This window comes from Manis pentadactyla, chromosome 14 (assembly GCF_030020395.1).
Source record: "Manis pentadactyla isolate mManPen7 chromosome 14, mManPen7.hap1, whole genome shotgun sequence".
Lineage (NCBI taxonomy): Eukaryota > Metazoa > Chordata > Mammalia > Pholidota > Manidae > Manis > Manis pentadactyla.
In genome coordinates this window covers 31151450-31176401 of record NC_080032.1, presented here as the reverse complement: position 1 = coordinate 31176401, position 24952 = coordinate 31151450, and the positions used below count along the sequence as shown (strand labels likewise).

The following is a 24952-nucleotide window of genomic DNA, read 5'->3' as shown; positions in this document are numbered from 1 at the left end:
AACATGGTAGGGGAGGGAGAGAGCTGAACTACTCTGCAAAACAGATTGAGAAGAATTGGAGTTCACAGAAGGAAAACACCAAAGCAGACAGATGGCAAAACCATCCAAAGGAATAGTTTGCAAGAAGATCATAGGTCAGTCTCACTTACCAACACAGATCAAATGAAATACTGGCAAATGGAATCCAGCAATGATGAAGCTGAAACCATTAAAAATTGACTGGCCGATTTATTAATGTGACTTACTGTATTAACAGATTAAAGACTACAATAATCTTAATAAAATATAAATATTGATAAAAACCAACACCCATTAATAATGAACCTCTAAGCAAACCAGAAGTGGAAAGAAATCTCCATAACTTGACAAAGGGTAATAAGAACTCCATAGTCATCATGATAATCGTGAAACATTAGAAGCATACTCTTTAACATCAAGAGCAAAAGAAATGTGCTCACTATTGTAGCTTTAATTCAGCATTGTGCTGAGGCCCTGGCCCATTTAATAAGGGAGGAAAAATAAACAAGTAGTATATGAATCATAAAGGGAGAAAAATGTTCATCATTATTTGCAGATGATGTAATTGTTTAAATAGAAAACCCAAGAGAATCCACAGAGAAGGGCTGTGAATTGTTAAGTTCAGCAAGGCTGCTGGATGCAAAACCAATATACAGAAATTAATAACATTAATATGTCTTAGCAATCAAAATGAAAAAATATTCAGAAGGACAATCAAAATGATAATGTACCTAGGGATAAGAAATGTCAGAACTTTACATGAGGTATTATAAAATGTTATGAAAGAATATAAAAGAAGGCTATAGAAACTGAGAGATATGCCATGCTGATGTGTGGGAATGCTTGATGCTATAAATGTGGCTATTCTTCCTATGGTCATAAATCAATTAAATGCATTTACAAAGTTTCAACAGAGTTGTAAGAGAAAAGCTTGAAAATATGACCCTTAAATTTATGTGGACAAGTAAAAAACCGGAAGGAAGCAAGACAATAGTCAGAAGACAAATAATGAGAGTTGCTATGATCAACCTGGTCAAACCTTCTTATAAAGTGTTTAGATCAGTGTGGTGTTGACTCAGAGAGTTAACAAGTAAATTACTGGAAGAAACAGACTTGGATATGCATGGGACTCTGGTGCATGACAGAGGGAATCACTCTGAAAATGATGATCTATTAAAACTGGTATTGGTATAAGCTATATAGGAAAATATTAGAGGCCTACCTCATGCCATGCACACCCACAAGTCAAGGAGAATGCAATAGCTAAATGTAGAAAGAGGTAGTATAACTTTCAGAAGAAAATGCGAGAGAATACCTTTGTGGAATATTATATGCAGTAAAAACCAAATGAAATAAGCCTACCTGTATCCATTTAGACAAATCGCAAAAACACAGTGATTTAAAAAAGCATCAGGTAAAGCATGCAGACAATATGGTATCATTCATATAAATCTTAAAAGACACACACTTTCTGCACACAGGGCCAGGCATCCACTGCCCCATTTGCCATAGATTTGGCTTCATTTCACCTGTTCTCTTCAGGCAAGAAAACATTTAACTTTCCACTGTGTTCTTCCCTACGTCCAAATCGAGGCTTTGTGTTTTTGTCAAATGTTTGTCCAGATTCTCGGTTTGGGTAGGGATGGCATCCAAGGGCCATCCCAGGGCCCCTTCAGTGATTCCCTGTGAACTCAGGGAATGGGGCTGGTGGAAAGCTCTGCTCTGGTCACTGCTGACACTTTTTGCACCTCCTGCATTTTTCATCTTCTCCTGGGACCCGATCTGACATATCCTTCCCCACTATAGCCCCAGTGAATCTCCAGTTTCTTTCCAAGAGCAAGAAGCATTTTAAAAATGGGAAAAACGTATATATAAAATCTTCCCACAAGAGACAAGTAGGCAGGCAGCTGGGGTCAGGGACTCACCTTTATCAGCAAGTAACAGTGCAAAGCTCACATTCAGGGAGATACAATGGCAGGGAGGGCAGATGAGGGGTGGGAAGTGCTTGTGTCCAAAACACTGTATCTAGAACATGGCAATAAGTTTGGCTGCTGACTCCTCAATGGTTATGATTTACTTTTACTCAGAAACTCACAGCATGATCTTGGTAGCCTCAGTCTATCCCAAGGACATTTACTCTTTCTTTTGGGCTTCTAGCAACATAGTAAACAACCAATGACTGTTATCAGTTTGCATTTCAAAAATAGAATCTGGAATCTGATCATTTTCATGAGGCCAAGGATGCTGGATACTATCCAATACCTGCCACACACATTTCCGAACCAGGACCAGACAGGCGGGTTTTTATCTTTTATATTTTTTCAAACTGCGTTTATAAAGAAAACTTTGTCAACAGTTTAGTTAATAGAAAATTTTAGAAAGAATGGATTTTCTAATTAGTGGGGACAGCAATTGGTACAACTTGGGAAAACAATTTGGCAATATCACAAAAATTAAAATTGTATGTCACTTGGACCCAGAAATTCTACTTGTAGGAGTTAATTCCTCACATTTACCCAAGTTCTGTGTGCAAAGATACGTGTACAAGATATTTGCCAAAGAATTGTGATGGCAAATATGAGGATTATGTTGATTGGGATCAACATAAATGTCTATCAATAGGAAATAGTTAAAATAAATTTTGCTTCATCCATGTAAATAAGATCAATTCAGTCAATTTCTACAAAACATCTGCTGCTGGGATTTTTTAATTGGGATTTCTATAGATTAATTCAGGCAGCACTGAAATTTTAATTTCAGTGTGTCTCCTAATCCAATAGTGTAAGATATCCTTAAATTTATTTAGATGCTTTAAAATTTCTTTCAATAACGTTTTGTCTCCACTCCTAGGAATTTACCCAAAGAATACAAGTTCTCAGAATCAAAGGGACATATGTACCCCTATGTTTATCGCAGCACTATTTACAATAGCCAAGATATGGAAGCAACCTAAGTGTCTATCAGTAGATGAATGGAAAAAGAAGATGTGGTACATATACACAATGGAATACTATTCAGCCATAAGAAAGAAACAAATCCTACCATTTGCAACAACATGGATGCAGTTGGAAGATATTATGCTCAGTGAAATAAGCCAGGTGGAGAAAGACAAGTGCCAAATGATTTTCCTCATTTGTGGAGTATAACAACAAAGCAAAACCAAAGGAACAAAACAGCAGCAGACTCACAGACTCCAAGAAGGGACTAGCGGTTACCAAAGGGGAGGGGTGGGGGAGGGCGGGTGGGGAGGGAGGGGGAAGGGGATTGAGGGTATTATGTTTAGTACACATGGTGTGGGGGGTCACGGGGAAGAGTGTGTAGCACAGAGAAGGCACATAGTGGATCTGTGGCATCTTACTACACTGATGGACAGTGACTGCAATGGGATATGGGTGGGGACTTGATAATATGGATGAATGTAGTAACCACATTGTTTTTCATGAGAAACATTCATAAGAGTGTATATCAATAATACCTTAATAAAATAAATAAATAAATTAATTAACACATTTACCAATTCACAAGAATGACCGAACAGTATATATACCTAGTTTATTAAATGTGTATAGCAAATCTAAATCACCAAAGTGACATCTTTCACACCTTCCTGTGGCATTCCAGAGAAAGTGTATAAAAATATAATTGAATCACTATAACATCTTTCTATTTTGATACATAGTAATTACACTAGAGGGGGTGAGGATTTAATAATATGGGTAACTGTTGAACCACAGTGTTGTTCACTTGAAACCAATATGAGACTGTATATTAATGATACTTCCATTAAAAATATATATATATATAAAAAAATATTCCCACAAAATTCCAGACATAGATGACTTCACTGGTGAATTCTACCAAACACTTACAAAATTAATACCAATCCTTCACACACTTGCCAAAATAGAAGGGCTGAATATTTCCCACGTCATTCTATCAGCCAGTGTTACCCTGATACCAAACAAAAAAGGATGTCAAAAGAAAAGAAAACCACAGACCAACATCCCTTAGAAATACGGACTAAAAAATCCTTAATAAAGTACTAGCAAACTAAATTCAACAACTGTGAAATGGTGACTGATGCAGAATGGGGGAAAGGTTGTTGAATGGGAGAGTTCAGGGAAGACCAGTTTATAAATTTCCTACAGCTGGCATAACAGATTAGCACATACTTTCTGGCTTAAAACAGAAATTTATTCTCTTTCAGTTCTGGATACCACAGGTTTAAAATCAAGATGTTAGAAGGGCCACACCCCCGGCTGAGGCTGTAGGGAAGAATCCATTTGCATTAGTCAGGGTTCTCTAGAGAAACAGCAATAGGATGGAGAATGGAGATATATTTATATGTAATTTATTTATTTATAGAGATTTATTATCAGGAATTCGCTCATGCAGTATTGGAAGCTATTAAGTCAAGATCTGCAAGATGGGTCAGTAAGCTGGAGACCCAGGGGAGCCAGTGGTGTAGTCACAGTTTCAGTGTGAAGGTCTGAGAACCGGGACACTGATAATGTAGTACAGTCCAGGTCTGAAGGCTGGGAAGGCTTAAAACCCAGGAAGAACAAATGTTTGGAAAAAAAATAAATAAATAATGTTTTCTCATTTTTCAGTATAAAGGTCTTGTGCATATATTTTATAATAGCTTTTAGATTTGTTAGTTCCACTGTTTTTCTATTTTTTAAATTCCTTGTGTTTTTATTTTAAGTTAATTCTTCTTTCCTGCTTTCCTTTATTGTTCTTTTTTTAGTTGCATGTTAGGTACTTAAATAATTCTTTTCACTTTTTTACTGAAATACTCTGTACCCCAATGTTGTGGATTAATCTCTGAGCATGTCTTCAACTACATCCTATAGGATCTGATTAAAGTGTTTTAATTTTTTCTTCCCTAGAAATCAGACATTTTCAGCTGGTAGTTTGTTTCATCTAAGAGCTCTTTTAAGAGAGGTTTTTAAAATGACCAAATACAAAGGCTCTCTTTTTTCCCCCTGGTTTTGTTATTGTTTTATTGTAATGTGAGCAAAGAATGTTTTTCTTTTATTAGTCCTATTTTTTGGAGCTTATTGAGGCTTTCTTGTGGTAATATCTGGTCAGTTTGCGTGGTTATTTGAAAAGGCAGTATATTCTCTATTTTTCAGGGAACATAGTTTGATAGTTTGATAGATTCAGATCTGTCTTATTAATTACATTACTCAGGTCATCTATATTTTTACATACTTTTGTGTGTGTGTGATTCTGAGGTTAGAAGTTTTAATTTTAGTTCTGGTGGTTGCCTTTATATGCATAAATTTTAATTATAGTTAATTATACTCTGCCCTCCGCCTTCTTTCCTCTTTGCATTATGTCGGCGTTTTCAGGGCCTCTGGGCTTTCAGAGGTTAAATGTCTTCGTCCTCATTCTTGCCCCCTCTGTGGGCACTGTGGGTTAAGGAGACCCGAGCTGCTGAGTCATTTGTCGGCCCTCCCCCGCCTTCCGTCTGTGAGATAATTTTGACACCTATCATCCTCCGCCTTCCTTTCTCCTTCTCTTTGTTCTTGTATGTTTACACTGCTTTTATCCCCACGCTGTCATTTTAATCTGGCATTTTGTGAGGTTTGGGGTAAAATGCATGCCTGCCATCTCCCATATTTAACCAGAATCCCCAAATAACTTTTGAGAGAAAATGCTTCGCATTGAAAGTTCAAAGTAAGGACAGATTTTACATGCTGTATGATCTCGGTATATACAGAGAGAGACAGAGACAGAGAGACAGAGAAAGAGAAGGACATTAAATACTAAATATACCAAAACATTGATTTCTCTGCCTAGTTACTAACATCTGATTTATATTTTTCCAGTATTCTGCATTTTATACAATGGTCATTTTTAAAAAATTGTCTTGTTTTTAAGCTTTTTATTATGATATGTAACATGAATAATAAAAACCCACATGAGGCATAAATTAGGTGTAAAATGAAGGCCTGTGTAGTGGTCAGCTTGGGCTGTCATAACAAATACCACAGGTTGAGTGGTTGAGCAACAAAATTTGCTTCTCACTGTCCTAGAAGCTGGGAATTGGAGATGCAGGGCCCCCTTCCCAGCTTGCTACCCACACTGTCTGCTGTGCCCACATGGTGCGGGAGCCCCGCTGTCCATTCACCAGCTCTGTGGGGATGTGGCTTTGTGGTCCCACTTACCCCACATCACTTCCCCGAGGCCTGCTTCTCCAGTAAGCACATGGGGGTGCAGGGCTTCACCGTATGAATCCAGTCCCCAGCAGCTGTGTGACATCTACCCACGTCACAAAATGGAACATTATGAGGACCCCACACATCCCTTCCCAGTTACATCCTCCCTCCTCTGCCCGAGGGGTTTTATTTCTATCTTTACCATCTAACTGTTCACCCGGAAACAAGAGTTTGGTTTTGCTTGTTTTTGAGTTTTGTGTGAATGACAAAATGGAATCATACTTGGGTCATCTTTCGAGTCTGTTTTTTGTTGTTTATGCTCAATACAATATTATTGAGACTTGTCCTTGTTGGGTGGAGCCATACTTTATTCATTTTCATTGCTGTAATTATCTCATTTAAGACTATAACAGAGATATTTAATGTATTAAACAATTTAAGGACATTTGGGTTATTTCCAAGATTTGGCTTTTATGCGCCCTGTTCATAAACTTCCTTGCTGCTATATCCTGCTGCCCATAAGGGCCTATTTCCCTTGAGTGCGTGTACCTACAAGTACAACTGGGGTCATGTGTATGGGTCTTCACCTTTACTTGGTAATTAATACCCACTGCTTTCCAAAGAGGTCATACACATTTACACTCCCCCCAGCAGTGTATGAGCTCCTGTTACTCCTTATTTTTCTTAATATTTGGTATTATCACACTTTAAAATTTCCCTCATTGGATGGCTATATGATAATCTCTCAGTGTGATTTTAATTCACATTTCCTTGATTAAGAAAAAGGTTAAGACAAACAGAAATAGACTCAGGGACACAGAGAAGAGACCCGTGTTTGCCATGGGGGAAGGGATGGGGGGATGGGTGAACTAGCTGAAGGAGTGAAGGGCCCCCACCCATAAGATGGCGAACCTCCTGCTTCTCTTCCGGGTCCTCGGTTCCCGCCGGCGCCACCTGAAGCCCAATCACCCCTCGCCCCCCTAATCCCAGCACCTAGCCAATAGCCACCAGCCCCGTAGAAGTGACACCACAATCACCCCATGCCCCTTCCTATATAACCCAGCACCTTTCCCTAATAAAGCGGAATTCTCCGGTGAATTGCTGCTGTGTGTCGCTCCCTTCCTTTCACTGGTGCCGAAACCCGGGAGACGGGACACCCCAACTGGGCCCCGTCTTCCCCCGACACCAGTAGCAGCTTGCCCTCGTCCTCTTTTTCCGGTGCTGGCTCCTCACACTCACCACTCTTCTCTGGCCTTTGGGTAAGTTTTCTCCAGGAGCGGGCCGCTCTTCCCCGACCAGGAGGGAACTCTCCCCGCCTCAGGCCTTCACGGCTGCGGCGGACCCCCAGGCCCCTCCTCCAACAGCCATAAACGAGGTGACTCCTTTGCGGATGAGAACGCTCCCTTCCCCCCCCCCCTCTTTCCATTCCTTCCGCCGAAAACTCCTAGTACTAGGTACCTCGTGACTCCGGCACTCTGCCTTCTTAGAGAAGTCTGGGTGACGACCACACTTCCTAAGAAACCGACTCGTATACAAGTTTCCGCAGACCCCCAAGGATCATCGGGGACGCCCTTTGTCTCCTTGCGCTCTGCTCCCAGTCCGAGGGTCTCCGTTCGTCTTCCCCTGTTTGTCTCCTTCTCTGTCCTTTAGCCATGGGAGCCTCCTCATCCCTCCCTGGAAGTTCACCTCTTGAATGCCTGCTCAAGCATCTAGCCACCCTCTCCCTGACGCCTGATATAAAACCAAAACTTCTCCGTAAATACTGCTCCCAAGATTGGCCGACATACCCCCTAGACAATCACAACCAATGACCCGCAGGGGGAGCTCTTGATCCTAACATCACTCGCGATCTCTTTACCTACAGCCAGCGCCTGAAAAAATGGAAGGAGATTCCCTTTACCGAAGCTTTCCGCCTCCCCAACCCCCCGCCTCCCCCCAAGTTCTCCTAGCCTGCAAGCCGTCTCCCCCACAAAAGACTCCCGTTCACTCCCTTCCCCCTCCTCTCCTACAACAGCCCCTCCGCCTTCCTCCACCACCATCTCCTCCCCCACCTCACCCCCCTGCAGATCAAGCCTGAGCCTTTCAGCCCCCCTCTAACTAAGTCCCAGGAGCCTCCTCCATCTTTGCCCCCATCACCTGTTTCTCCCCCACAGACTGAGCCAGAACCCTTCAGTCCCCCACCGCAGTGGGTCTCCGCTCTTGAGATATCTTCGCCTGCTGCTTAATAGCAGGTCTGAAAAAGGCAGCTCGTAAAGTAGTCAATTTTCAAAAGCTCCAGGACATAATTCAAAGGAGGGAGGAGACACCCTCTGAGTTCTTAGACAGACTCACTCAAGCCCTATTACAGTTACCAGCCTGGACCCAGAAACGCCTGACGGGAGACATGTCCTTATGACATACTTCCTGGCTCAAAGCTACCCCGACATTAAAGCTAAACTCAAAAAGTTAGAACAGGGCCCCGCTACCCCACAGACTGAGATCCTAACAGTGGCCTTTAAAGTCTTCCATAACCGGGAGGAGGAGAAAAAAACGCCGTAAACAAAAGGCTGATCAGGCCAATTTCCAAATGTTGGCCCAGCTGATAAAACCACAACCTGGTGCCCCTTTACAAACAAGCCCCCTTCAAGAGCTTGTTTCAAGTGCAGAAAAGAGGGACATTGGTCAAGGGCGTGCCCCTCCCCCAGATCTCCTACCACCCCATGTCCCAGATGCCACAAAAAGGGCCACTGGGGGTCTGATTGCCCAGCCACCCGAAGGGGAGGCTGGACGAACAACCCCCATCCTAAGCCCGCCGTAGTGGGGCTGGCAGAAGAAGATTGACGGGGCCCGGGGGCTTCTCGCCCGACCATTTCCATCACCAAACAGGAGCCCAGGGTTACTTTAATAGTAGACAGTCGCCCCATCTCCTTCCTCCTAGATACAGGAGCCACCTTCTCAGTCTTGTGAGAATACTGGGGCCCACCACGCCTGCCATTACTCCTATAGTCGGGGTAGGAGGTAAACAGATTTTCCCATTAAAACCCACCCCCTTTTATGCACAATCCAAGACAATCCCATACCTTTCTCCCACTCCTTCCTGGTTATGCCCCAGTGTTCCATCCCTTTACTAGGACGGGACATCCTTTCTCTCCTCCATGTTTCCATAACTATATCCACTCCCACAGCCCCCAGTACTCCATTTCTGGTGGCCCTCATAGCCGACGACCCCCCTCTACCCAATGAAAGCTCCAGTTCTGCCCTCATACACCCTGTAAATCCCAAAGTTTGGGACATTACAAGCCCCTCCATGGCTCTATGTCCTCCTGCCTCTATCAAATTACGTGACCCCTCTCAGTATATCTGTCAGGCCCAATGCCCCCTAACCACTTCAGCCCTCATAGGCCTCCAACCCATCATTCAAGATCTTTTAAACAAAAATTACCTCAGACCCACTCACTCCCCATTTAATACCCCCATATTAGCTGTTAAAAAAACCAACGGATCTTTCCGCCTTGTCCAAGACCTTCGCCTCGTCAAATGGCCATTGTCCCTATCCATCCCTTAGTCCCAAATCCATACACCCTTTTATCGCAGATCCCTGCCTCGGTCTCCCACTTCTCAGTCCTAGATCTCAAGGACGCATTTTTTTTTTCTATCCCTCTGGGCCCCTCCTCCCAAGATTTTTTACAGAAAACGGCTCCTCTCTGACCTGCCCGTTCCCAAAACCAAGACAGAAATCCTTTCCTTTCTAGGCCTGGCTGGGTATTTTAGAGCGTGGATCCCTAACTTCTCCCTGTTGGCAAGACCCCTATACGACCTCAGCAAGGGCCCCCCTGAAGAACCATTATCCTCCTCACCCCAACACTCCTTCATTAAGCTCCGTCGAGCCCTTGTGGAAGCCCCAGCTCTCCATCTTCCTGATTTGTCGAAGCCCTTCTCACTATACATGAGAGGTCCAGTCAAGCTCTAGGAGTCCTAGGCCAACATTATGGCCCATCCTTTGCCCCAGTAGCTTATCTTTCTAAGCAATTAGACCCCACAGTTCAGGGATGGGTCCCCTGCCTACGGGCATTAGCCGCTGGACAGCTCTTGCAGAAGGAAGCTCATAAAATGACATTCGGGGCGCCCCTTACCATTCTGTCCCCACATCACCTAAAGGATCTCTTAACCTACAAAAGTTTACAGACTCTCCCTCCCTCCAGACTCCTGACCTTACTGTCCTCTTTCCTCCAAAATCCCGTTCACCCCCTTTGCCATCCATACCCGAATCATGACTTTTTCCTCCTTTACTGCTCCCTCGCTCTCTCTCGCTTTTTTTCCTCATTCCTATTGTCTTCCCCGCCACCCCAGCCTCCTTTGTATGGCGATTCAAAGACAGACAGACTTACACACAGCATCAAACAAAAATTACTGCCCTCATTGCCACATCAGACTGCCCTCTGAAAGGCTGCTCCGAGCCTTTATGCCTCCACTTTCCTCCCTCCACCGAAGTGCTCACTAGCAGCTACCTTTATTCTCCCTACCTCTGCTTCCTCTATGACCAAAGACAAGCCTGTTGCAGGCGATGGCCAGACACCTATGGGGATGTCCCTACTGGTCTTGCACCATTCACTACATGGGTAACTCCCGGTACCCACAGTATTACTCCTCCAACCCATTCTCTTCAATACTAACAAACCCCTTCCTCACCTGGCTGTGGCCCATTGCAGGCCCTATAATAATCACTCTCCTCGCCTGTCTCTTCTTGCCTTGCAAAGTTTATCAAATTCCAAGTCGGTAAAATCTCTAATCAAACTTTCAACCAGCTTTTACTCAGGAACTACCAGCTTTTAGCCACAGAAGATCCCTCACCCTCACGTAACCTCCTCACCACACGCTGAGATGGACCCCTCTCCCCGCTGGAAACTGTTCCTGGAAACAATGGCTGCAGACGCCTGGCTTCTGGCACCCGTATCCTCTTGGCACCATTAGAATCAACAAGTCCTCGACCTATAGTTACAGGGAACCTTCACTGATTTCCAACCTGAAGAAGTCCACATCTACTCGTCCTTACTGTGGGGAGTCCTATCAACCCTTTCCTCCCGGTCCTCAAGCCCTCACTCCCTTCTCCGCCCCCGTTCAGCAGGAAGCAGTCAGAGAGAAAGCAACGTCCACAACCCCATAGAGGAGAAAGGGGGGAATGAGGGCCCCCACCCATAAGATGGCGAACCTCCTGCTTCTCTTCCGGGTCCTCGGTTCCCGCTGGCGCCACCTGAAGCCCAATCACCCCTCGCCCCCCTAATCCCAGCACCTAGCTAATAGCCACCAGCCCCGTAGAAGTGACACCTCAATCAGCTCATGCCCCTTCCTATATAACCCAGCACCTTTCCCTAATAAAGCGGAATTCTCCGGTGAATTGCTGCTGTGTGTCGCTCCTTTCCTTTCAAGGAGAAGAGAATTAGTGAGGTTGGATGTCTTGATCTGGGTGATGGTTACACGGGTGTATGCACATGTTGAAATTCATTGAGCTGCCAGAGAAATAAGTCGCGCAGAGACAGACAAATACCAAATGATTTCACTTATTTGTGGAGTATAAAAACAAGCAAAACAGAAGGAACAAAAAAAAGCAGTAGACTCATAACACTGAGCGGGGACTAGTGGTTACCAAAGGGGAAGGGTTGGGGAGGGTGGGTGGGGAGGAAGAAAGGGATTAAGGTGCACTATAATTCACAGTCACAACATAGGTAGGTCACTGGGATGGTAGTACAGCACAGAGAATACAATTAATGACTCTAACATCTTACGACGTTAACAGACAGTGACTGCGATGGAGGGGGTGAGGGCTTAAGAATATGGGTGAATGTTGGATCAGTGTTTTGTGTATGTGAAGCCATCATAAGATTGTATATAAAAAATCCTTTAATAAAATTAATTTTTTAAAAAGGAAATTCACTGAGCTATAAACAGATTTGTGCTTTTTATTGTATGTGTCTCATGAAAAAAAAGGTTAAGAATATTTGCATGTGTTTATTGACCATTTGGATTTCTACTTTTGTGAAACATATATGTAAATTTTTTGCTTATTTTAACATTGGTTGTTCTGACATATTTCCAATGGATTTGCAGGGGCTCATTATTCTGGAATATTCACTTTTTAGGTATATGGTTGCAAATATCTTCCATTCAGTGGGCTGCTTTTTCACCACATTATTTTCTGATGAGCAGAAATTTGTAATTTTAGTATACTAAAACGTGTCTTTTTTTCCCCTCCAAGGTCCATACTGCTTGTGTGATATGTAATAAATCTTTCCCTCACCTGAGGTCATAGTGATAAGCTCCTTTGCTTTGTTTTGTTTTTCCTTCTAAAAGCTCTGCCTTTGTCTTTCACAAAGAAATTCGGACTTTACTCCACCTCGAACTGATTACCGTTGTGAAGTTGAATGGCCGGTGCAATGGCTCTGTTAGGGTTCCTCGCCCTTCAGCACCACTGAGACTGCCCTGTCCCCACAGCTCCCCAATCCCACCTTTTGTCAGGCTCACTGTCCGACGTGCACTGGCCTATTGAAGGGCCAGCTGGTCGACCGACCTTGGCCAGAGCCTCGCTTTCCCACTGCTCAGGGCTCACAGTCAGTCCTGACAACCAGCAGGGCAGTTCCTCAGCTCCCACCTTGTTTTCCGTCCTCAGAAGTCTCTTGGCTATAATTTACTCTTCGCATTTTCACATCAATCTTATAGCCAGTCAATCAAGTTATACCAAAAAAAAAAAAAAAAGCCTCATTGTGATCTCGAGTCCAGGAATATGATATATCTCTCCATTTCTTGGGTTTTCTCTCATATTACTCAATATGTTCTCTACTTTACTCTGTAGAGCTCTTACTCATGTTTTGGTGATCTTGTTTCAAGATACTCATTATTTTTAAATGTCAGTGTAAATGTTATTTTTAAAAGCTATTTTATTTTCTGGTTGTTGCTAGTGTATAGATATACAATTGACTCATGTAGATTAATTTGTACCCACTATCTTGATATATTCTCTTATTAATTCTAATCATTTAACTCTAGATTATATTGTCTATCTTGTGCTCACAATCACATTATCTGTAAATCACAGCATCGTTGGTCCTTCTTTTATTTTTATTTCTTCTTGCCCTGCCACACTAGCTAGCATCTCCTTTACAAAGTTCAATAGAGCTGATGAAACAGACATCTTTGCTTTTTTTCCTTCCTCTGATCTCAAAGACAAAGCTTGCCATGCTTCACAATTAAGTATGATGTTTGCTACTTTCTTTAAAGTGGTTACCCTTTATCAGAGTACAGCAATTCCCTTCTTTTCCTATTTTTCCAAGAGTTTTTAATCATACATCAAACTTTATCAAATGATTTTTCAGCATCAATTAAGTCAACCACATGATTTTTTCTTCTTTATTAATAGAAATAGAACATATTTCCTACTGTTGCATGTATTAATGTTATAGTCAGCAAAAAATAGAAATAAAAAAGTTGGAAAAGGAGAAAGCACTACAGAGCTCCTGTTATACCAAAGGTACGTCAGGCTTCAGCTGGGCTGGGGCACGTCTCCCAGATGGGTAGGTGCAGGCTGTGTTTGGAAAGACCTCACATTCTGAAACTACAGAGCTTCTACCTTCTAACCCAGAGAGGTGGAATAATCTCGGGTCACCTTGAGGCATGGGAGCCATGATCACTTAAGCAGCTTCATTCATGAGTGATTCTGTGGTTATGTTCCAGAACTATTTGTTCTTAGTGCTGTCTCAATTTTGCCCATGCCTCCCTTTCAGAGACACCAAGCCTAAACTTCGTTCATGCTGCACACAGCAGGTGAATGTGTGTGGGGGGTGCTAGCTGCCCAGGCCACCCAGACCAATGAAATCAGAGCCTCTGGGACTAAGACTCAGGCGCCAATATTTTTAAATCTCCCTAGGGATGCCCATGCACAGCCAAGGTTGAGAACCACTCATCTATCACTCTTTGGAGCTGCATACCATAAGCATATTTATGAAACAAAGTCCACAGAGAAGTCTCTAACCATTCCGAAGTCAGACAGTGGGATTCTGCATTCCCCAAACAAGACCTGGCAGGAAAACTAACAGGGAAGACTGCCAAGTGAAGGAAGAGGGACAAACGGGAGGGCATGAGAGCGAAGCAGGCCTACTCACTCGATCCTGTCCGGAAGTTCCGTCTGTGTCATGCAGGCGCAGTTGGCCAGAATAGTGACGGTGATGAATAGACTGAACCACCTGAGAGGCCTGTGTTAAGGAAAAGCGGGGAGTGGCCCTGCTCCTGATGTTGTCTGTGATCACCTTGATGCCAAATGACTCAATTCCGAACTCTTCACTTGGATCAGCTTCAGGGTCTTGTACATAGTAACGCTAATTTCCTGACATGCCCAGGCTGAGAGTTTTATCCACATCATTTCTCATGTGACTAAGCTACAGGTGGGCTTTATCATCTACATTTTGGATCTAAGAAGACAGACTGGCAGAGCTTAAATGATGTGTTCAAGGTCACACAGCTAGCCGATCATGGCGCCAAGGGGTGGACTCAGAGAGCCTATGACAGAATTCCGAGCAAGGTGGAAGGACACAGAATCCCTTTCCCAAAAAGTCCTTGGGCCCTCAAGTTTTCATCTCACCACATTAAGAGCCTGACCACTCATCCAGAAAATGTCTCCTTTTTCCTAAGACAAAGAGAATTCTCCTAGGAACTTAGAGTAAGGAGAGGCTCCATGCCTACCCAGGAGGTGGTTCAGCAGGGTGTTTTTCCGACTTGCCTGCTCCTGGGTCCCTCCCGCTGGGACAGTGGGGGAAAAGCTCTGGGATGGGAAATGCTGGCTCAGCAGAAATTCCAAGCGGGGTCAGGCTGTTGTGGAGAACCCTGGATAGCCAGGGAGGAGAAATCTTAGATCAGGGGCTGCACAAAAGTGGGTGGGGAAGGAGACCCCGCCTGAAAAGGAGGGTGAATGGAGGGAGTAAATAATGGGAATACTGGGAGAAGAATAGAGAGATTTCTGCCACTAGACAGTTTTCTCAGGACTAGTCGGGTTCTCAGCAATCACTTCCTCAGGAGAGACAAAACCTGAAGATGGGCTTGACCCACAGACACTGAACCACCCGTCTTCCATAATTTCAATGTGAGCAGAAGCATTTCAATCTATTTTAGTTTTCTGTTTTCTGTGAATGCCTCTAATGTGCCCTGCTTTACAGTTACTTAGGAACACATCTATTTCAAAAAGGGAAATTCTACTAATTAAACTACATTGTCCTGTTGACTTGCAATTATGTTAAGAAATGTGTTCACCTGGGGGAAAAATGTTAACCCAAGGATTAAATTAAAGCCATATCTCTGACTACACAAACCTTTAAAAGCAATATGATATATATGACATCGCTCATGAAAACAGAGTGAATTTGATTCAAATTATAATTTTGGTGAAATATCAGTAATAGGACACTGAGAATTCCATACACTGAAGAGTATCTTTTGGGGCTGCAGTTACCAAGTTCATGAGATTTAAATATATAAATGCAAACTTTTGTGGGAAAGAGACCCTCCACAGCTCCACAGCTTTTCTGTCCGGCTATGACTGCACTCAGCAATTATTTACTTGTCAGATTTCATGATTAAAAGGACATTCATTGGTCACTTGGTTCTTCAGAGGGATTTTATTTCTAATTAGTTGTTTCTTACTTTTCTGGATATAATTCAGCCAGGATGCATGGAGAGGGGTTCATATATTTACTATTTTTCTCTATTTGTAATTCTAATGTAAGTGTATATATATATGTATTTAAAAACACCCAAGTACAGGTGACATACTGAGAGAATAAATCACCTTAATTCACTCCCATTAACAGCCTGCTTCTGTTTTGTTCTAGGCAGGAGGCAGGCTGGACCTGCCACTAGCTGTGTGTTTGACCTTGAACAGTTTACTTAATGCCTCTGCGTGTCAGTTTCATCATCTGTAAAATGGGAGTGCTGATCCGTTCTTCAAGGGTTTCTGTACCTATACAGTGTTGACCCTTAGGAGATGGTTAGTAAATGGGAGCCTACTACTATCATCAAACACCCTTCTAAAGAATCAGGGAATCCAAGATTGAATCAGGGAAATACAATTCCCACCGGTTGGCCATAAAGATAAAACACGTGAAGGGAAAATACAATGCAACTGCGTCGAGCACTGTGGTCCCACGTGCAGCAGACCGTGTGCCAGGTCACCAGCTCTGAGTGCTGCCAGCCTGGAGTGGCAGAGAGGTTCTTTTATGGAGCCTCTTAAGGCGAGGCTGGCTGACATCTGTGAGGCAGCTGAGGCAAGGCTGTTCTTGCAAATCAAACCCGGGGAAGCCAGGGCTGAATTTGTCACTAGGAATTCCCAATTTGGACAGTCAAGGGGGAAGATCCTTGGAAACCAAGCCAAAGTCTCTTTTTGTCCTAGTTGGCTTGCCTTGAAAAAACAAATAAAAACTGAAGGCAGAATCTGATGCTACTTAAGCAAATGTAATACAGACTTTTGACCAATGTATTTCTAGTCATTGCTACAGTCCTCGATGTCTGTTGACGTTTCTAACCTGCTGGTAGTTTTGAGTGACTTGTGGTGTTGGCAGTGCCCCGGGACCAACATGGTCCTATCGAGACAACCTCCACTCTGCCCCTATGGTTCTGTCTTCTTGCCCCTGGGAGGTGCTGCTCTTGTGCCCCTAAGCAGCCTCTTCAGCATGGCAGGGACACAGAGTAACACACCATGCCTGTCCCATCTGCCCAAAAAAGCCGGCGGTCCCCTTGCTGGAGATGAGCTTGTGGGAAGAGCAGCCCACCAATGAGAAGGATGTGCCGGGGTGCCTGAACCAAGCTCCCCTCACAAAGAAGACATTGTAAAGTTGAGCACCCACAGATGTGTTCAAACTAGTCGAGGTGAGCCCCTCCACCCCCAGGCCATAAGCATCTCCTCTGTCCCAGGACTGCTTTTACATGTTTGGACACATTAAAGGCACAAACATTTTTTTCAACTTAATGGTCTCATTTTTTCAGGGTTCTGCTGCAGGAAGGCTCTATTGCTAACTCTGAAGAAGGTAGTGGACACAGCAGGCAGAGCCTGATTCTAACGTGTAGAAGAAGCAACCGTATGAAGGATATGAGTGGACAGACACTTTGATGGCTGTTCTTCTGATCAGGTTGAAAGGGCTGAATAAACACAGGGCCCGAGTGGCACTGAACCGGGAAATGGTCCTCCGTTTGTTCAGGACCATAAATGTCTAAAATAAAACAAAACAGAAGGCGGGCCTCCAGTGAGAAACATGTCACTTCACACAACCATGTTTTTGAGCATGAATGGTATCAGGGCGAGAAGGCCTCTGGGAACACATGTCAGTGAGAGTCAAACGGAGGGGCAGAGAGTCAGGGATGTCGTGCTAAAGGCCAGGCCCACACCCTCCTAGCGAGGCCCCCGGACTGTGGCTGACCGTGCGCCCCAGAGAGAGTGCCTGACGAGCAGGCAGGTGACCCAGGGCTGCTACGGCGCACCGTGCCCTGGCAGCAGGAGGATGGGGTGCTGGTTGCATTTAACTTCTCTCCTGACTAGTGGGCCAGCCCTGGTCCTGGGATGTTCCTTCTGTTCTCCACCTCTGAGGTCTCACCTTTTAGGCCCTCTACAGGTTCCCAGATCTGAGTGTTCGGATGGATGAGGGTGCTTAGCAGGCGAGAGGAGAGACTAAAACATTCCAGGGCCTTTTCGTTTTCTCTACAAACCATCTTAGAGATGGCTGATCCAGTCCTGTGCCTCCCAGGTCCCCAAAAATGGACACGCCATTTCCTCAGCTGTGTAGAACCTCCAAGATACAACATAACCAGGGTGACTGTCATGAAACAGCTCTTGTTTAAACCAGTAGTCCTCAGCCTTTTCAATTTCAGGACACTTTTATACTCTCAAAAATTACAGAGGACCCCAGAGAGTTTTTGTTAAAGTTTATAATTTTTGTTTATACCATATGTGTGTGTATTTATACATGTGTATATATGCACATGTGTGTATATGTGTGTGCGTATACACATATGTGTGTGTATACATGTAATACTATAAATTAAAAGTGTAGGATATTTTAAAACATAGGTGTGAGTAAGCATACATCCATGGCTGTTAGGCTAATGATGGCATCTGCCACCAATTGCTTCTATGTCCACTACTGTGTGTTCACAAGAGTGTGAAAAAGACAAATGACACCTAAGTATTATAAAATAGTATACCTCCCGAACCCACTGAAAGGGTTTTGGGAGACTGGGGCATTCTGAGATCACACCTTGGGTTTAAACTACTGGTTTAAACCAACCTGGTTTCTGCCCTTTCCCTGCTTCCCCCTTACCCCAGCCTCTAGATCTCTGCTCCCCTCTTGCGAGGAAAGCCACCCCCTCTGGAGACCCTAAGCCAGAACTCTCCAAGGGAATAGCCAGCTTCCTTCGAAAACTCAACAGCAGTATCCCTGCTTTTGAGGATTTGGGTTTAATTAACCTCTACCGTAAATACCAGAAAGATCCAAAGAGAGCATCAGAGAGGTGGTCAGAACTATCTTTTGTTAACTGATCTAGCTGACAAGCACATCACTCAGGGTGCAGGAGGACTCCCTGGGCTGGGAGAGGCAGAGGCTTCCTCTCCCAACCAGCAGCCCTTACCCGGTGCGTGCTGTAGAAGGGGTCCAGATCCTCCAGGGGCTCCCCGACCAGCTCTGCAGGGAGTTCACCGTAGAACTTGGCCAGCTGGTTGCAAGCTTTCAAATCTAACTGGGGCCGCGGCTTCTCTTTGTGGTCCTTCTGCTCCTTGTGCTTATCTTTGGCTTTCTTGGCTGCCCGCCTGGCAGCAATTCGCTTTTCAATCTCCACCAGGGACTCTGGAGTGAATCGACGGAAGTTGGTTTCCAGGGACCCAAAGGGAAATTCCATCTTCTCATTCTTCGGGAAGAATGTATACTCTTATGAGAGTGGACATACCACGGAGAGGTAACAGCCTGCCCACCAGCCCTCTCCCTCCCAGCCCTCCCAGCCCTCCCAGCTTGCTTGCTAGAACAGCCCCCCACAACCTCTCCAGTTCCTTCCTTAACTCACACTGAGCTCCCTGCAGGACCCACTGCCCCTGCAGTGCTTCAGGGGAGGCCGTTTATTATATCCAGCACCTCAGGGTCATGTCTGTGTTCTCCATGAGGTGAGTCATCACTCCTTTGTCATTGTGTGATGCACCATCACTGCCACCATCACTGTCACCACCACTCCTATCACCATCACCACTGCATACCACCATCAGCACCACCAGAAGTAGCCGTACTGCCCTCTCTCCTTGTTTCAGTGTCCACTGAGCCACAGGCACTCTTTTGTGGTCACCAAAGACTTTGGTTCATGATCTACTATACCTTGAATCTCACCCTACTTTCTGATCACAACCTTTTATTTATTGACATTTTTACCATTTCTTCTCCTCTCTGAGTTCCATTTGGACCCCCAGGCTACTTCCCCTGCCTTTGTCTGTGGCTGGACACTTCCCTCCATATCCAGATCAGATCCAGTGACCCACCATTAGACCACCCCCTTGTCCTTACCCCCAGTGCCAAGCCTGGGTCAATCTAGGGGAGTCTAATTCAGGTTTCTCTGAATCTAAACGCTGAGGGGGTGATGGGGAACATCAGTGCTGCTTGGGACTTGTATAGTTACCCTAGGCAGCAGTTGCTCCTAGTCTGATACATCAAATACTGCTCCTCTGTTCTGACTGTCCCCTACTTCCCCTACAGTAAGACAGTAACCATGTTCCTTACCTCATAAAGGAAGCAGAACGCCCTGAACTCCAGGTCCCCAAACCTCCGGCTTACCTGCACCTAGACTCCCCCTTCTCCCTTCCTCCTTTCACAACCGCATGTCATCCCTCCTTCTGCCTGGGGCTGGTCTTTTCCCTCTGCTTTGGATCTTATCCCATCATCACCTCATCTCTCTCTCTTTACTTGTCTTCTGGTTCCTTCCTATGAGCATTGAGAGGTTCTCAAGTCTCTCTTTAAAACCTTACTTAATACACAGCCCACCCAGATCGTCCCTCTTTTCAGAACTCCCATTCTCTGCTGAGCTTCATGAAGGACTTGTTTCCACTCACTGTCTCCAGTCACTCTGCAGTTCTAGAAACTCCACTTGTGTCCACTATGTCACTAACACACCTTGTGCGAGGACACCAGAGACCTCCTTGCAGCTAACTGCAGGGGAGCCTTCTAAGTCCTGATGGTCCTGTTAGACCACTTCCTCCTTCAAGCAGTCTCTCCCCAGCCGCTGGGAAGCTGGATGTGTTCTCTTGGTTTCCCTAACTCTCCATCTGCTCCTGCTCAGTCTCCCTGTCCTCACTTTCTCCTCTGTGTGACTGAATCTTGGAGCTCTATGCTATGCTTTTTACATTTTTGAATAATGGCAGTAGTAATAACATAACAGTGCTGATGACAGCTAGCGTTCACAGGGATTCCACGATGCTCAGACTCTGGATTAAGCAATATGAGTGTAGAGCCACATTAAATGTCACTGTATCCTATGAGGGACTCTCTCATATATAAATGAGAAATCAGAGTGATAACATTAACTTTCCCAAGATCACAGTACTAACATGTGGCAGGACAGGTACCCAGTCCCAGGTGTGTGTGATACAGTCTCCTGAGAACATCTCATTCATTCCCATGTCCAATCCTTATCTGCATGCAGATGACTCCTAGGTCCATCTCCAGCTCTCATTATGTCCTTGGGGCTCAGACCCTAATTTGGCATCTCCACTGGAATGTCTTGTGGGCAATCAGGCTCAGGATTGTTTTGCTGAAGGGTAAGGATACTGAGGTTTTGTCTATTTGTCCTACCCTTCCACGGTCGAGGGTCACTCTAGGAAGTTTCTATCAGTAACCAAAGAATTTGTAGAATTTAAAGCAGTAACCAAAGAAAGCCTTAGGCAGAGAGAGATTCAGGAGGCCAACATGTAAGGGAAGTGTCTGCAGGTGACTTCTGGGCCCCTGGGAGGTAGAGGCAAGGTACAGAGGCTGACTGCTACATTCCTGGGCTGCTGTTCAGCTGCTTGCAGCCCTAATCGGGAATCCTTATTTCTGGACCATTTGAATGTAGTGGAGCAAGTATGTTGTTTGTAAGGTGGCCATATGGGACCTAGGTGTTTCAGAATTAGTCCAGATTGCTCTCATCTACTTATACACAATGAAAATTATCATTTTCATGCAGGTAACTCTAAAAATATGGACCTTTCTTCTGAGCTCCAGACCTATTCATGCTTTTGGACAAAGATCCTCTTGAATGTTTCACAGACCCCGCAAAATCGTTGTCTGTCATGACCCCTCCATATCCTCTCCACCCCAACTTCTCCTTTTCCCATGTTCCCTACTTCAGTGAATCTAAGATGAAACCTAGGGGTCCTCCTTTTTGTCCTTCCCCCTCAAGTTTTCCTCCCTTATACCAGCCGACATTGTTTTAGACTCCAGAGATACAGCAGTAAATCTGCTATGGGTCCATCACCTTTGGGAGCTTAAATGTATTGCTGGGTCTCAGCCAACTTCTCTGGCCAGATCCCCCGACAGACACTTTCCAGAGGAGAAAGACTGAAGTTACGATAACAACATGAGCAGTCTGGAGTCACACTTGAAACATAAACCTAAATTTATATCCCCAGCCTAGGCCTTTCACCTGTATTCTAAATTGCTACATTCAGCTGTCCACTCATCACATCTCACCTGGATGTCTGAGGTATACAAAGCCTGACTCTTGATTTCTTTACCCCACATGGGCTCCTCCCTTAGTCAGCCTCACTCAGTAAATTAGAACTTCCTCCTTCTTGTGGCTCAGACCCTAAGCCTTGAAACTTCAGAATTGCCCATTACTTTTGTTTTCAAATCTCACATTGGGTCCCTCAGAAAATTCTAATGACCTTGCTCTTGAAGCATAGCCATCCACCTCTTATCACAGCCACAGCTTCCGCCACCGTTCAAACCTCTATCACCCATCTCCACTGCTACACCCACAGCCCAGTTCCCTTCATTTCTTGGTTGGCCCTCTGTTACATCTTCTCAACATGTCCCGCTGCTAGCATTCTCTCAAATGCTTCTTGAAGCAATAAGAGTGATGCTTTAAAAGCATGCCCTGAAATGTGTTCTCTGAGCTTATTCATCTCATTTTCTCCTTTGCTCATTGGAACCCAATTCTATAGAGCACATTGCTATCTCTTGGATATACCAAGCACTCAAGGTTTTTGGACACATCAAGCACTCAAGGTTTTGGACTATTCTGCCTAGTCTTCTCTTCCCATTTATAACCAAAAGGCTTACTCAGATATCACCTGACTAGGGAAGCCTCTCCGACCATCCTTTTTAAAACAACAGCCCTTGGCCACTCTATCACTTTACCTCTCTTCATTTCTTCTCATAGCACTTTACTATGTGTTAATATGTTAATACACATTAACTAGCATTAATACTTTTATTTATTATCTCTCTTCTTCAACTAGAAATTTTGCCTCCTTAAAGTAGATTTTGTCCATTTGTTTAACTATTGAAACTTTAACACTGAGAACAGTGCTTGGCACATACTAGATGATCAACAAACATTTGTGGAGTAAATAATGAATAAACTCAAGAGACCATGGATGAATATGGATCAGATATTACAGAACATTGCTGGGACTTTCCATCTGCCAGCAGGATTAAGTTTGGGGAAAACAGGGAAGAGAACACCCAAATTCCTAAACTGTGATACCAGGGTGGGTAGAAATGGACCATTTCCCATGTTATTGGAAAAAGAGGGCTTTCTGTTCAATAACAGTTTAAGGCTTAGGATTACTAAAATTCACCATTATTTGAATAAAATTTGTTCTCCGTGGCGGGAGGAAAACATGAGGGCTAGACCCTGGAGGACTGCAGAAGAAGAAAGGCAGTGAACATTACAGGATCAGCATTAAAGAAGCAGGAGGAAGATGAGTTTTAAGAAATGTTGGGTCTTTTCCTAGACATGGAACTGGCTTTAGTCATGGGGACCACGGAGTGGAAAGAATGTGACTAGATTAATTGAGTTGCTGAAAGAGGGTGGTTGGGATATGGATGTAAGTGAAAACACAATAAACTCATTATGGGGGTAACAAAGAGCAGGACTGTGATAACGAGCTGCTTCAGGTCCTGCCACCATGGTTGGCTGCCATGTGGAACAGCAAGCGTGTCATCTGAGAACGTGGTTGGACTTTTTGTGGCACTGGATTAAGAGTGTAGCCGAGTTGATCCTGAGAAATAACAAAGCCATTGCCAAATCTGAGTGAAACTGTTGTGCATGGTGCCAAGAGCTTGGCAAAACTGTCTAGTTCATGCAGTGAGCAACCAGGCTAGCTTTAGTTCTGGAAATATCACTGGGCTTTCCATGCCAATGAACACATGGAATCGAGTGTCCCTGTTTGGGGGGATGTGGCTAGACTAGTCAAGGCTTAGAGAAATTCCTCAGATGTCAGCATTTCATATAGTCAGTGATACTGCCATGTGTCTGCCTGAGCTGTCCATTGCCCTGAAAATTTTAATCACTAGGCATGTGATTGGAGCAACCGGGCACTGGACATGTGAGTAGGCTCTCCAGGGAAGAGATGGGATTTAAGTATCTATGACACTAGAAAAGTGTAATAAGCTTTTTTTGATTATGAAAGTGAGACCACATGACCCTGCCCAACAGTCAGAGATTGAGCCTTGGCTATCTGAGCTACCAGAAAAATATCTCTGAGCCATCTTTGAAGTTGAATAGCCCTGAGTGGTACCTGGTGCTAAAGGGATATGGGGCTATGGGACTCCTTGCTGAACATAATTTATCTCCAAAAAATTCAGAGGTAATAGCTACCTGATCTGTCGTCCAGGGATGGAGTACAACACAGTTAGTGTGGAAGAACACATGTGCTGCCCATGGTTCTGAAAGAGAAAGGCCATGGCTAGTGTGTGAGCTGTCTGTGGTGCTGAACACAAACCGTGGGCTGGGTGAGATGTGGGTGGGGATGGTTTTCTGTGTGGCCTGGAGAGGAACCCATCTGCTTGTAGTGCTGAAGGAGTGTGCCAGGCTGAAGTGCTGAGAATAACAGGGTTTCTTTGGGGGCAGAAATGGAGGAAGGTGTGATGCAAGGAAGAAAGAAAAACTGATTTGAGGAAGAAAGGGCCTAAAAGGCATTTAATCAAAACTCAACCCAACAGAATGGAGATGCAAATAAAGTTGAAAAGGAGGAAAATATTCCTTTATCAGGGATCTTTGTCTCCCTACTATTGCTCCAACCCACTGAAAATGAGATCAGAAAGAAGGAGAAGCTTTTTGGCATTAAGGAAGAAAACAAGTTCTTCATCACATGGTCTGGGACCCAGAAACTCAGAATGATGGGTTGAGTCAGCTCTAGAGATTTTGAGTTATAATTATTCAAAAACCCAGATAGGTAGTATGGTTTTGTCGAAATAGCACTGGGCTCAGAGATGGGAAGTTTGAGTTTTGACATTAACTAGGTTTTTTGAAATCTCTGACTCTCATTTCTATGGTTTATAAACTGGAGATGATAGCATCTGTCTTATGAATACGACAATGTTGTTGGGACAATCAAATAATGTATGTGAAAGCATTTTGTAAGCTAAGTGCTGTACAAATGCACAACATGGACTTTAATAATTCCCATTACACATGCAATTTATGAACCAACAGTCACTTAGTCTATTTCAATTCCACGCCACTAGCTCTCAGCAAACAAACTGAATAAACATGTCAGATCACTCACAATTAAACACAATATA

The 24952-nt window shown here is 44.2% G+C and overlaps 1 protein-coding gene across 3 annotated transcripts in view; it reads right to left on the bottom strand.

Annotated features, from left to right (window-relative positions):
- Positions 1-19085, bottom strand: part of SCN10A (sodium voltage-gated channel alpha subunit 10) — an 84267-nt gene extending 65182 nt beyond the window's left edge. For all 3 annotated transcript variants that reach the window (XM_036921660.2, XM_036921661.2, XM_036921662.2), the window contains exons 1-3: positions 18819-19085; positions 17289-17407; positions 14315-14395 (exon numbers count right to left, since the gene is read on the bottom strand). In XM_036921660.2, the coding sequence (XP_036777555.2) occupies positions 14315-14395; positions 17289-17407; positions 18819-19085 (467 nt within the window). The remainder of the gene's footprint in view (positions 1-14314; positions 14396-17288; positions 17408-18818) is intronic.
- Between the last annotated feature and the right edge of the window lie 5867 nt (positions 19086-24952).